We start from the raw sequence: 15,067 nt of genomic DNA on the forward strand, positions 1-15,067 counted from the left end.
TGTCGTTTAGTAAAAACTACCTCATCATTCGTCAGGGGCTCCTCAGTTTCCGTAAACTCCAGCGACTGACGTACTGCTCTGATGAGATTGTCAATACCTGGGCTGTCAAAATCGTCACTATCTGACTGTTGCCCTATTTCGCCCTCCTCATACTCCTGTTCAGTGAGGTCTAGTATCCCAGAGACTGGAGAATTATTAGGAAAAGGAAATTTATCTTTTCCACTCAAGGTGGGCCTCTGACCAGATTGAGACTCTGGTAACTCAAATGGTCTCATTTTAAACTCAGATCTTGCCGCCTCTCTTTCTTCACGAGAGGCGGCCAGTTCTGATTGTAAACCCACTAATACATCTGCAAGTAAAGCCCATGGAGGGTCCAGAGATGCTGGCTTTACTTCTGGAATGGAAATCGTATTTGTGGCTGTATTAACAACACATGCTGTACATGTGGTGGATCCATCAGGCAACACACTCTTACAGACATGACATGAAAAATGTTTCTTAGATTTTGCTGGTGTCTTACTCATTATAAAGACAGACAATACAAACTACACACAGACAGACTGCACGACTCAGTAATAACACCAAAGTTCCTGGTATATATCAGGCAAGTGCAGTGCCTGCCAGCAATAAGAAACTGACCCCAAAATTCCCCTAGTACCACTCTTAGCCGAGATGTAATATAGGAAAACCTGGAACAGACAGGAGAACATTAACATATTAAGCACCAAGTCTTTCTCAAAGCTTAACACTGTTAAATACTGCCAATGTCTCCACCCCCCACACCCACGACCTCCGTGTACAGCATCGGGTCGGGGCCTGTGGAAGTCTGCATAGGGCCGTGTGAGCGGCCTGTACCTGTAGGCCCAGGCAGCGTGGAACCTCGGCTGCTGCGGGCGGATAGTAGAAACAGCGAGCGTGCTGCATAGAGCCTTGGAGCGGCCTATGCACACGCGCTTCCGGCCGCCACACACATTTTGCGGAGTGTCTGTGTAGCCAGGCAGCGCTGCTGCGGCGCCGGGGAGCAGCGGTCTGGGAGCAGAGAGTCAGAGCGCGCCGCATGGAGCCGTGAAGCGGCCCATGCACACGCGCTCCGGGCAGCGGTGAGTACCCAATACAATCCCCAACAGTGGAGCGGCAGCAAGAGCTGACCGCCCCTAACATACCTGGACCGTGACCAAAGTCTATGACGGGGCTTCTCATCCAAGCTCCGTCCAGCTTTTTGCAGGCAGCCTGCAGGTGGAGTGAGGGAGCTCTTTACAGAGAGGTCCGACACTCACGGCTGATCTCAGCCGCTTCCACTGTCCCTGACCCACGCCTGTTAGAAGGGGGGAAAGAACGTGGAAATCTTGAAAAGAAGAAAAACTTAGAATAAAAAAGAAAAAATTCCAATACTTTGTGGACGAGCTCCACTATGCCTTCTAACTGTGTCGAGCACAGAAAAAACACTGAAGTGCCCGAGGATATGGAGGGGAGGTGTAGTCTCAAAAATTAATTTATTCAGTGCCTTCTTCCGGTGGAAGCCGTCCATATCCCAAGAGTACTCCAGTGACCCCTAGTGGATGAAAAAGAAATGGTGGTGTACTTGTGTGACTTCTCTTATGTGCATCAAGAGTCGTTTTGTATGTAAAACATTTCCCACACTTAGAACATGGAAATGGCTTCTCACCTGTGTGCCTTCTCTGATGTGTAACAAGAGCTGATTTGTATGTAAAACATTTCCCACACTCAGAACATAGAAATGGCCTCTCACCTGCCTTACCTGTGTGTGGGTTAATAGGCTTTGTGTTCTGTGTAAAACATTTGGCATCTATACTACACGGAAACACTGTATCTACTCTCAGAGCTGTAACAGATGCACCAATATCAGAGTGATCAGGAGAACATTTCCCAGGATCAGAGGGATCAGCTGATAGAGCTGGATGTATAATTGGGGTAATGGGGTTATCTCCTGGAGAATCCTGTCTGCTGTCATTATCTTTTATGTCACAATCCGGGGATAACATTAGATGTCCTTCTGAGATATTCCTGCCGGTGTGTCCATCTGCTGGAAATAAAATACATTATGGAAATGTGACATTTTCTGTACCAATATTAATCTTGTAAACAATAGGAGAAGACGACTCTCTGGGACAGTTAATTGTAAATGTGTGTGTATAATAAAACATAACTTTTAATGAAGGCTTTATAATATTGTGTCTCAGACGATCATTTTGTCCACCCTCCTGAGAACACTCACAATAACAAATGTAATATTATAATAAGACTTAGATATATCTCTCTCTTGTACTGGTAACTAACTATGAAGTATAAATGGAGATGTAGTCACTCACCAAGTCCTATGTCAGCACCAATGTAAAACAATGGATGGGGAACAGATCGTATGAATTGGAGATTCTAGATGAACAATAACATCAGTCATATGAGCTGATGGATCAGAGAAATGTCTCCTAACATTACTCCTGGAAGCCTTGGTAATGTAGCATTCCTTTATGTGTGTGCTCATACGCTGGTAAGCCTGTACATGTGTTACTCACCCTTATATAACGTATATTGCTACAGCAGAGTAGGTGTGGAACAAGGTATTTTACATGCAATACACCATATAATACCCTGTAATCATCATCTGCTAGGTTATAATCCACTGTTAAACCCCCATAATCAGTGTATTACCTCTATATTCTCAGTAGTAATAAGGAAGATGTGTGTATGGTATGATATAGAGAATTACATATCAGAATCTATACTGCTGCCGCCATACTTCTGCTTCTCATACGTGTGCTACTGGCAGCAGTGAACATCTGAGTGAGAGTGCAGGGAAGACAGCAGAGTCTGATGAGAAAGAGATTGGATCTGCCTTTGCAGGGATGTACCACACCTGTCACCCCTGTTAGTATATAAATAATAAATAAGAGGGGCCTGAGTCCATCCAGAGGTGCTTTCTGGAGCTTTCATTACTATGTGGCTTCTTATCTACCCTACCTGATAGCTCTCAGCCACCACTGGGACCAAGACCCAATCTATTAAATACCCCACTTCTCCTGCCCTAAAGCCGCTCACTCCGGGCACCGTTCACTGCTGCAGCCTAGTGACGCAGCTGAAGCCACGGGCTGTATTCTGGAGCTAAGTGTGCCCAGTCTTTCCTGCACGCTCCGAATACCTGACTTGGAGGCACTTTTGCCTCAGGTGGGAGCACTGGCTCTTCCGCTACTCCTGGGGGCAGAACGGGCTGCGCAAAGTCACCGGAGCCCGGCAGTGATATTGGAAAGTGAGGTGATGATCAAGCACTCTTGCTCCGTTGCCCTTTCTCCGAATTCCACTAGCCGATCTGCTAAGGTATCCGTGTGGCCCCACCTGGGACGTTGGACCTCCGGCCCTGCTAGGTATGAAACATGGCTGCTGCTGATAGAGAGGGTGGGGCTTGTGGGTCTCACCGGTTCTGTACAAAGGTCCACTGGTAGGCTGCCCTCTTCAATGCCAATGCCCTTAGCACTCTCTACCTCCGCCCGGCGGGACTCCTCCAAGCTCACGACTGCCGCCCTCATGACGCTTCTGGACGCGTTGAAAGGGATATCCACACCCTTCTCCTGATACACTGAAGACCGTCATCTTGTGCGTTCTCCTGCCCTGCAGTTACTCCTCTCCAAACTCATCTTCTCCAATCAGGTGACCGAAAAGCCACCTAGGATTATCCCACCGCTATGCCAGCAATTTCTGTGACTGGATGGTTCTGTATGAAAGCCCTCACCCTGCCTCGCGTTCCGCCCCAGTCACAGAATGGATGTTTAGGTTACACGGGATCTGATCAATTAGGGGATTCCCATTACCATCAGTAACCGCCTATTACTGACTCCACCCACTGCGTAGTGGGCGGGTACTACACTGCCACCACCAGACTCCTTGTCGCTATGGAGTCTGGAACCATGGTACTGCTCTATATGTGTCAACACGCTGTCTTACCACACCTGTGTGGTGTCGACGAATCACCACTAGTCGCTGGACTTGGCCTCTGCACAGTAGCTGGTGGGAGGCGATGCTTGGAGACGCTGAGTGCACCCTGGACAGCCGGAAAACGGAACTATGTTTGGCATAGCACTGCAGGTCACAAGATGAAGCGGTCATCTTGAGGCAGATGTTTATTCACCCAGTCTTAAAAAAGACTGTTCCTTATTGCTAGTGGCAACAGCAATACAGCAAGATGTTTACAGCAGAGTGAAAATGGTACAATACCTCTGGAGGCTCACAGCCCTCCTCTTTTTATCTTACGCCAATACACATACCACAGGCGGTAAGTCCACCGTGCTGTTCTCAACCAATCATTGTTTACCCATGTGATGTGCATGCCTTGGCCACATGCACAGCTAACATTGTCCTCTATGGACGGTGGGGAGTAGTCACTCTCCTTTGACCGTCCCATCCCGGAGGGTTGTTATCCGCCCTGGTAACGCTCAGTCTAGGCTGGGGGAAGGTTTTCCCATCTAAACTACTTTCAGGAATCTGCCCAGGTACCCAGCTCACCATCTCCAGCCTAAAATTGGGCTCCAGAGATGGGCAGCCTAGATCCCCGGTCAGGCTTTCTTGTCCACCAAAGGTGATCCCTAAGGAGCTCCAGAAAACCACTCAGCTTGTTTTAAAGCTGAGCTGCTCCTCTCTCTCCTCGTGATACTTCCATGTGGGAGGCTAGAGAGGAAGGCATTCCATTTTGGGGGGAAAGTACTGGGGGAATCCACCAGCCTACACCAGGCATGTCCAAATTGCGGCCCTCCAGCTGTTGTGAAACTACATATCCCAGCATGCCCTGACAGTTTTGCTGTCAGAGAATGCTAAAGCTGTGTCAGGGCATGCTGGGATGTGTAGTTTCTCAACAGCTGGAGGGCAGCAGTTTGGACATGCCTGGGCTACACAGTAATGGATTCCCCCCTCCTGGGACACACAACCAAGTGCATTCCACCTTAAATACAATTCAAATACACTATACACATTGGCCCTCATTCCGAGTTGTTCATTCGCTAGCTGTTTTTAGCAGCCGTGCAAACGCTAAGCCGCCACTCTTTGGGAGTTTATGTTAGCTTAGCAGAAGTGCGTTCGAAAGGATCGCAGCGCGGCTACAATATTTTTTGTGCAGCTTCAGAGTAGCTTCAGACACTACTCACTTCAGACTGTTCAGTTCCTGTTTTGATGTCACAAACACGCCCTGCGTTCTGCCAGCTACACCTGCATTTTTCTGGCACGCTGAACACTCCCTGAAAACGGTCAGTTGACACCCAGTAGTGCCCTCTTCCTGTCAATCACTCTGCGGCCAGCAGTGCGACTGAAAAGCGTCGCTATACCTTGTGTGAAACTACATCAATCGTTGTAAAAGAACGCCGTGCGTGCGCATTGCGCCGCATACGCATTGCACCGCATACGCATGCGCAGAAGTGCCGATTTTTTGCCTGATCGATGCGCAACGAACGAACTACAGCTGCTTGCGAACAACTCGGAATGACCCACATTGTTGCTTAATATATATATATATATATATATATATATATATATATATATATACACACATACACACACACACATATACATACACACACAGTGTACGCAAATACGCGCTATAGCGCGTATTTTACCCAGATCAGAGGACGGGGACTCACTTTTCAAAAACGTGTGGGTCCCCGAGGACGCGCTCCGCTGCAGCCAATTACTGGCTCTCAATTGACTGCGCTTCCTGCCTGTAAAGAGGAGGTGGAGCCTTACCACTACCAGTCCTCTGGCGGTGCCTCCCCCTCCTGGTCACATGCAGCCGCAGCTTCACACGGGGGCCGGGCAGAAAGTGAAGATGGCTCTACGGCTGCTCTACGCTGTGCTGCGGGCGGGAGGTGAGCGCCGGTGACAGCGTAAGTGCTATGGGGTAGGGTAAGTAGCCTAGGAGCGGGTGGCTGAGCTTGGGTGGTGGCTTTCCTTGCATGCCTTGTGTGTCTTCTGGGAGTGTCATGGGCTTGTAGCCGACCTCAGTGGTTATTTCAGGCGTCCACTACAGTAAGTTTCCCGGATATTCCCAGCGCCATTCACAACTAGACCAAGCTAAGGATCTATGAGAATATAACATGAATCTAATGTGCAGGCACTGCTGCTACCTGTGGTGCACCCGTTACGTCTGGGATCATCCTGTCAAGCTGCCTAAAACGTCTGCTTCCGTCAAAAGCATTTATACAAGTGATCTGAGCCAGGGCTACATCATATAAGGCTAGAAATGAGAAACCACACCGGCACCCCAATCGCAGCACTGCCGACACGTAACTCTCCCACACACAGCCTAACCGTAACCTCCCCCCAGCACTGCCGACAACTAACCCCCCTTACCCACAGCCTAACCCTAACCTCCCCCCAGCAGTGCCTAAACCTACCCCCTTACCCATAGTCTAACCCTAACCTCCCCTCGGCAGTGCCTAAACCTACCCCCTTACCCACAGCCTAAACCTAACCTCCCCCAGCAGTGCATAAACATAACCCTCCTTACCCACAGCCTAACCCTAACCTCCCCCCAGCAGTGCCTAAACCTAACCCCCCTTACCCACAGCCTAAACCTAACCTCCCCCCAGCAGTGCCTAAACCTACCCCCTTACCCACAGCCTAAACCTAACCTCCCCCCAGCAGTGCATAAACATAACCCTCCTTACCCACAGCCTAAACCTAACCTACCCCAGCAGTGCCTAAACCTAACCCCCCTTACCCACAGCCTAAACCTAACCTCCCCCCAGCAGTGCCTAAACCTAACCCCCCTTATCCACAGCCTAAACCTAACCTCCCCCCAGCAGTGCCAAAACCTACCCCCCTTACTCACAGCCTATCCCTAACCTCCCCCCAGCAGTGCCTAAACCTAACCCCCTTTACCCATAGCCTAAACTTAACCTCCCACCAACAGTGCCAAAACCTTACCCACAGCCTAAACATATCCTCCCCCAGCAGTGCCTAAACCTAACCCCCCCTTACCCACAGCCTAACCCTAACCTCCCCCCAACAGTGCCTAAATCTAACCACCCTTACCCACAGCCTAACCGAACCTCTCCCCAGCAGTGCCTAAACCTAACCACCCTTACCCACAGCCTAACCCTAACCTCCCACCAGCAGTGCCTAAACTTAACCCCCCTTACCCACATCCTAACCCTAACCTCCATTAGAACACTAAAGTGATGGTTGCTGGAAATGGGCCTCTATACAACTCTGTAGATATTCCATTGAAAAACAGACGTTTGCAGCTAGTACAGTCATTTACCACATCAACAATGTATAGAGTGTATTTCTGATTAATTTAATGTTATCTTCATTGAAAAAAACAGTGCTTTTCCTTAAAAAAAAAAAAAGGACATTTCTAAGTGACCCCAAACTGTTGAACGGTAGTGTATGATCCGGGGTATCTGAAGATGTGAACCGGACCACTATATCAGGAGATCCAATTAAAATGTTCTGGCCTGGAACATTCCATACTGGATCGCCTCGTATGAGGCTTAGATCTTTCCCAACAATCTTATGCAAAGATGGATGGAGATCCGATTCTGTCGTAGAACCTCTCGGACCACATCCTGGAGCGTCCTTGCCTTGACCTCTAGGAGGAACACTTTCTGAGCCACTGCATTGAGAAACATTCCCAGTAATAGGAGCCGCTGAGTAGGCTCCAGGTGGGATCCACCCATGTTGTGACAGAAGCTGAATAGTGCGGCCTATATTGCACAACAGAAGCTCCCTGGATCTAGCCTTTATCAAGAGATCGAGGGGAAAATTAGCTAAGCGCTAAGTGAGTGGTGGTGTATAGATGATTATCAGCAGCAGCTTGGGAAGGGAATGCCAATCCCCAAAAGCACACTTAGATAGAAAAAATTACCAAGTTGCGCTAGACAATCAAATAAAAAAGCATTTATTTGAATGCATAAAATGTATTATGATAACAACAATTCTCCCGGGAGTAAAATACACACTTTAGAATGACATCTCTATAATTATAGACCTACTGCTAATTTTATAACAGAAGTACAAATTAGTACTATTCCAGAGCTTATGACCCCAGGGATATCACTTTAAATAGAATATTACCAACAGAAATGAATATTATCTGTTAAAAGAAAAAGTCTGTGTAGACATACATAAACTCACTTGGTCCACATGAATACCGAACAGTCCTGATCATAGATAACTGTGAGCTTAATCCAATGAACCTGTAGTAGACCGGACTTTTATAACATAAAATAGAAACTCATGTAGTTGATGCTGTGAGCAAATGCATAATTGGTAAACCACTGGCCGCTGTGACAAGGGGGAGAGCCCGGAGCAATATTGCTGCGGTCAGCCGCTGGCTCCTGCACGGGGAGTGGAAAGCCGTACCTGAAGTGACCGCCGGACTGGATGAAATGCGGCTGTGTATAGCTGACACGCGGCTGCAATATCCGGACGGTTGGCTGTTACCTTGCGTGGTACAATGTATGGGCTCTCAACAGCAGGCGGCTGACCTGTGCTCCCACGGGCAGCTCCGATTGAGCCTCCCTGCAATTGCCAGTGTGTATAGAAGATGGATGAACACTCAGGCGGCGGCTGGTCCGTAATCAGTGGTATACCGTAGTAGCAATATTAATGAAGATAGCAGATCTCCCGCACAGAGTAAAGCTGGATGAGGCTCCAAGTGAGGTTAGCAACAATAAGCACCTGTATCCTAACGCGTTTCAACGCCAGCAGGGCGTCTTCTTCCAAAGGCAGGTATCTTTCTTTTATCAAGAGATCGTCTAGGTAAGGGACAATACTGATCCCCTAGACTCGGAGTTGGAACATTATCTCTGTCATCACCTTCGTGAAGACCCTCAGAGCTGTGGACAGGCCGAAGGGTAGCACCTGGAACTGGTAGTGATCGTTCAGCAGGGCAAACCGTAGGTAAGCCTGGTGAGGCGGCCAAATTGGGATATGGAGATAAGCGTCCTCTATATCCATGAACTCCTGTTCTTCCAAACCCGCAAGCACTGCTCACAAGGATTCCATCTTGAACTTGAAAACCTTTAGGTAAGGGTTCAAGGATTTTAGATTCAAAATGGGCTTTACCGAACCATCCGGTTTTGGTACCACAAACAGGTTGGAGTAGTAACCCTTTCCCTGTTGTAGTGGCACTGGAACAATGACTTGGGACTGGGCCTACTTTAGAATGGCCTGTTGCAGCGTAACTCATGTATCTTCCTAAACTGGTAAGCTTGACTTGAAAAATCGTTGGGGAGGAGCACTGCTGAACTCCAGCTTGTAGCCCTGAGAAATGAGATCCTTTACCCAGGCATCCTGGCAGGAGCTTTCCCAGATGCGGCTGAAGTAATACAATCGCGCTCCCACCTCGAGATCCCATCAGGATGGGGGGGTCACCATCATGCTGAGGCCCTCGTGGAAACTGAACTGGTGCTTTGTTCCCAAGAACCTGCGGCGGCTGTTTTTTTTGTCTTGCCTCTAGTGCCTCTCGCCGCGTTTCAGGTGTATCTGGCTCTTGATCTGAACCTGGCAGTCCGAAAGTACTGGGTAGACAGCCCTGGGTAGGAACGCTTAGCCGGCAGGGCCCCGGAGGGGAGAAACGTGGATTTCCCCGCAGTAACCTTTGAAATTCACGTATCCAACTCAACCCCGAATGGCCACTCCCCTGAAAAAGGAAGAGACTCCACACTGCGCTTGGAATCTGCGTCCGCTATCCAATGACGCAGCCACAAAGCTCTGCGCGTCAACACTGCCATGGCAGTAGTCCTAGCGTTAATAGCACCTATCTCCTTGAGAGAGTCACACAAGATGCGTGCACTGTCCTGATTGTGTTTTATGAGAGTCACTGTAGTTACCAGGGAAATTTCTCCTGCAAGGACCTCTTGAATTTGACCCGCCCATGTGTGAATGGCATGTGTCATCCAGCAACCCGCTATCACAGGTCTTTGTGATACACCAGCTATAGGATTTTAATTACCTACCAATAAATCCTTTTCTCGTAGTCCGTAGAGGATGCTGGGGTCCATTTCATTCCATGGGGTAAACACGTGTCCACTAGGAGCCAAAGGCACTTTAAGAATTTAATAGTGTGGGCTGGCTCCTCCTTCTATGCCCCTCCTACCAGACTCAGTCTAGAAACTGTGCCGGGGGAGACAGACATACTTCGAGAGAAGGATATACAAGGACAGTGGTGAGATTCGAACCAGCACACACATAACAAGAGGAAAGCCATGCTAAGCAAACTTGAACAGGAACAGCAACAGCTGAACCAACAATACTTAACCTAGTAAATATGCAGGAAAACACAAAGCACTGGGCGGGCGCCCAGCATCCTCTACGGACTACGAGAAAAGAATTTACCGGTAGGTAATTAAAATCCTATTTTCTCTTACATCCTAGAGGATACTGGGGTTCCATTTAGTACCATGGGGATGTACCAAAGCTCCCAAACCGGGTGAGAGAGTGCTGAGGTTCCTGTAGAACAAGAACACACTGACCAAACTGAAGGTCCTCAGAGGCCAAAGTATCGAACTTGGCAAACGTGTTCGAACCTGACCAGGTAGCCGCTCTGCAAAGTTGTAAAGTCAAGACACCCCAGGCAGCCGCCCAGGAAGAACCCACTGAACGAGTAGAGTGGGCCTGTACAGATCTTAAAACCGGCAATCCTGCCATGGAATAAGCATGCTGGATAGTAAGCCTGATCCAGCGAGCAATTGTCTGCTTAGACACCCAATCTTATTGGGATCATAAAGCACAAATAGCGCATCCGATTTCCTTTGATGAGCTGTCCGCTTTACATACACCTTCAAGGCCCTCACAACATCCAAGGCCCTTGAAGTAGCCGAGGTGTCAGTAGCCACTGACAATAGGTTGGTTGATATGAAAAGCCGACACAACCTTAGGAAGAAATTGCTGATGCGTTCTGAGTTTAGCTCTATCCTCATGGAATATTAAGTATGGGCTCTTATGAGACAACGCCCCCAATTCCGACACACCTCTTGCTGACACGAAGGCCAACACCGCCTGTAAAGGCTCAAACCAATCTGATTGCAGGAACTGCAACACCACATTAAGATCCCAAGGTGCTGTAGGAGGCACAAAGAGCGGTTGGATGTGCAGAACCCCTTTTTAAGAAACGTCTGAATGTCGGGGAGGGCAGCCAATTATTTCTGGAAGAAAATGGACGAGGCCGAAATCTGGACTTTTATAGAGCCCAGGTGAAGGCCCACATCCACACCTGCTTCCAGAAAGAGAAGTAAACATCTCAGTTGAAACTCCACCGCAGGAAACTGCTTGGATTCACACCAAGACACATTTTTTCCAAATATGATGGTAATGCTTAGACATTACTCCCTTCCTGGGTTGGAATTACCTTGTACGGGATCCTTTTTCCGGGCTAGAATCTGACGCTCAACTTCCATGCCATCAAACGTAGCTGTGGTAAGTCTTGGTAGATGAACGGCCCCTGTTGCAGAAGGTCCTCGTAAAGAGGCCACGGATCCTCTAGGAGCAACTCCTGAATCCTTATCTTTTTGATTATTTTGAGAATTTTTGTGAAGAGCAGAAGTGGAGGGAACACATACACTGTCTGGTAAACCCACGGAGTCACCAGCGCGTCCACCGACACTGCTTGTGGGTCTCTCGACCTGGAACAATACCACCTGAGCTTCTTGCTGAGATGAGAGGCCATTATGTCGATCTGAGGAATTCTCCACCGACTTGTCACGTCACCGAACACCTCTGGGTGGAGGCCCCACCTTCCTTGGTGTAGGTCACTTCAGCTGAGGAAGTCTGCTTTCCAGTTGTCTAATCCCAGAATGAAGATTGCCGACAATGCCACATCGTGTTTTTCTGCCCAGAGGAGAATTCTTGTTACCTCTAACATTGCAGCTCTGCTCTTTGTTCCACCCTGCCGGTTTATGTACGACACCGCCGTCAAATTGTCCGACTGTACCTGAATGGCTTGATCTTGAAGAAGATGTGCCGCTTATTGAAGGGCATAGTATATGGCCCTAAGTTCCAGAATGTTTATTGGAAGAATGGCTTCTTGATTTGACCATTTTCCCTGTAAGTTTTCCCTCTAGGTGACTGCTCCCCAACCTCTGAGGCTTGCACATGTGGTTAGTAGAATACAATTTTGAATCCCGAAGCCGCAGCCTTCAATCAGGTGAGAAGTCTGTAGCCACCAGAGGAGTGAAATCCTGGCTTTCGGCGAGAGGCGTATCTTCTGGTGCATGTGAAGATGCGATCCGGACCACTTGTCCAAGAGATCCAGCTGGAAGGACCTTGTGTGAAACCTTCCGTTCTGCAGTGCCTCGTAGGAGGCTACCATCTTCCACAGTAGGCAAATGCACTGATGTACCGATATCCAAGTTGGCTTCAGGACATCCCGGACCATTGACTGGATCACCAATGCCTTTTCCAATGGAAGGAACACCATCTGTACTTCTGTATCGAGTATCATTCCCAAGAAGGGAAGCCTATTTGTCGGTTCCAAGTGTGAATTTGGAAGGTTCAGAATCCACATGTGATCATGGAGTAGTTGAGTTGAGAGGGCAATGCTTTGTAACAACCTCTTCCTGGGGGATGCCTTTATCAGTAGATCGTCCAGGTATGAAATTATGTTCACTCCCTGTTTATAGAGGAGAAGCATCATCATCTCTACCATGACCTTGGTGAACACCCTCAGTGCTGTGGAGAGGCCAAATGGCAGGGCCTGGAACTGGTAGTGACAGTCCTGTATTGCAAACCTTAGATAAGCCTGATGAGATGGCCAGATCGGAATATGAAGGAATGCATCCTTGATATCCAGAGACACCAGGAATTCCCCTTCCTCCAGACCTGAGATCACCGAGACTCCATCTTGAATTTGAATATTCATAAGTATGGGTTCAGGATTTTAGGTTCAAGATGGGCTTTCCAAACAATCCGGCTTCGGTACTACGAACAGGTTGGAAAAAATAAGATTTTAAACCTACCGGTAAATCTATTTCTCCTAGTCCGTAGAGGATGCTGGGGACTCCGTAAGGACCATGGGGTATAGACGAGCTCTGCAGGAGATAGGGCACCTAAAAGAACTTTGACTATGGGTGTGCACTGGCTCCTCACAGTTAGAGAACTGTGCCCAGAGGAGATGGACACTACAAGGCAGGATTTAGAAATCCTAGGGCAAGATTCATACCAGCCCACACCAAGCATACCACGTAACCTGGATCATACAAAACCAGTTAACTGTATGAACAATAACAGCAACGGTCCAAGACCGATGTCAACTGTAACATAACCCTTATTTAAGCAACAACTATATAGAGAGTTTCTGCACTGGGACGGGCGCCCAGCATCCTCTACGGACTAGGAGAAATAGATTTACCGGTAGGTTTAAAATCTTATTTTCTCTTACGTCCTAGAGGATGCTGGGGACTCCGTAAGGACAATGGGGTTTATACCAAAGCATCCAATCGGGCGGGAGAGTGCGTATGACTCTGCAGCACCGACTGAGCAAACGCTAGGTCCTCATCAGCCAGGGTATCAAACTTGTAGAATTTAGCAAAAGTGTTTGACCCCGACCAAGTCGCCGCTCGGCAAAGTTGTAATGCCGAGACGCCTCGGGCAGCCGCCCAAGAATAGCCCACCTTCCTAGTGGAATGGGCCTTAACCGAATTTGGTATCGGCAATCCAGCCGTAGAATGAGCCTGCTGAATCGTATTACAGATCCAGCAAGCAATAGTCTGCTTCGAAGCAGGTGCGCCAATCTTATTGGCTGCATACAGGACAAACAGAGCCTCTGTTTTCCTAATTCTAGCCGTCCTGGCTACATAAATCTTTAAGGCCCTGACTACGTCCAGGGCTCTGGAATCCTCCAGGTCACTTGTAGCCACAGGCACCACAATAGGTTGTTTCACATGGAACGAAGAAACCACTTTAGGCAAAAATTGCGGACGTGTCCTCAATTCAGCTCGATCCACATGAAAAATCAAGTAGGGGCTCTTGTGTGACAAAGCCGCCAATTCTGACACTCGCCTTGCTGATGCTAAGGCCAACAACATGACCACCTTCCAGGTAAGAAATTTCAACTCAACCTTGTTAAGCAGTTCAAACCAGTGTGATTTTAGGAACTGCAACACCACGTTGAGGTCCCACGGTGCCACTGGAGGCACAAAAGGAGGCTGGATGTGCAGCACTCCCTTTACAAACGTCTGGACTTCTGGAAGAGAAGCCAACTCCTTCTGAAAAAAAATCGAGAGGGCCGAAATCTGTACCTTAACAGAGCCTAATTTCAGGCCCATATCCACTCCTGTCTGTAGGAAGTGGAGAAAACGACCCAGATGAAAATCTTCCGTAGGTGCATTCTTGGTTTCACACCAAGACACATACTTTCGCCAGATACGGTGATAATGCTTAACCGTCACCTCCTTCCTAGCCTTTATTAAAGTAGGGATGACCTCTTCCAGAATCCCCTTTTTCGCTAGGATTCGGAGTTCAACCGCCATGCCGTCAAACTGAACCGCGGTAAGTCTTGAAATACACAGGGCCCCTGTTGCAACAGGTCTTCCCTCAGAGGAAGAGGCCAGGGATCTCCTGTGAGCATCTCTTGTAGATCTGAGTACCAGGCCCTTCGAGGCCAGTCCGGGACAACGAGTATCGTCTGTACTCTTATTCCAACCGTGTTGCTGGGAGCACTCTCAGAGAGAGCGCCACACTGCTCAGCAATTTCTCTCTTGATCTCGCTTTTATCAGGAGATCGTCCAAGTATGGGATAATTGTGACTCCATGCTTGCGCAGGACCACCATCATTTCCGCCATTATCTTGGTGAAAATCCTCGGGGCCGTGGAAAGTCCAAACGGCAACGTCTGAAATTGGTAATGACAATCCAGTACAGCGAATCTCAGGTATTACTGATGGGGGGCATATATGGGGACTTGAAGGTACGCATCCTTTATGTCCAGAGACACCATAAACTCCCCCTCCTCCATGGTGGCTATCATCGCTCTGAGTGATTCCATTTTGAATTTGAATCTTTTTATGTACAGGTTTAGGGATTTCAGATTCAAAATAGGTCTGACCGACCCGTCCGGTTTCGGGACC

At 48.4% G+C, this 15,067-nt stretch overlaps 1 protein-coding gene across 3 annotated transcripts in view; it reads right to left on the reverse strand.

The window, feature by feature from the left end:
* Positions 1-1,482: 1,482 nt before the first annotated feature.
* The window catches only part of LOC134984843 (oocyte zinc finger protein XlCOF7.1-like), a 37,615-nt gene continuing 24,030 nt past the window's right edge, over positions 1,483-15,067 (reverse strand). For 2 of the 3 annotated variants that reach the window (XM_063950315.1, XM_063950314.1), the window contains exon 6: positions 1,483-2,044. In XM_063950315.1, the coding sequence (XP_063806385.1) occupies positions 1,494-2,044 (551 nt within the window). In that variant the 3' untranslated portion in view covers positions 1,483-1,493. The remainder of the gene's footprint in view (positions 2,045-15,067) is intronic. The other variant, XM_063950316.1, reaches the window with a different exon arrangement.

Source organism: Pseudophryne corroboree (genome assembly GCF_028390025.1).
Source record: "Pseudophryne corroboree isolate aPseCor3 chromosome 3 unlocalized genomic scaffold, aPseCor3.hap2 SUPER_3_unloc_86, whole genome shotgun sequence".
In the NCBI taxonomy this organism is placed as follows: Eukaryota; Metazoa; Chordata; class Amphibia; order Anura; family Myobatrachidae; genus Pseudophryne; species Pseudophryne corroboree.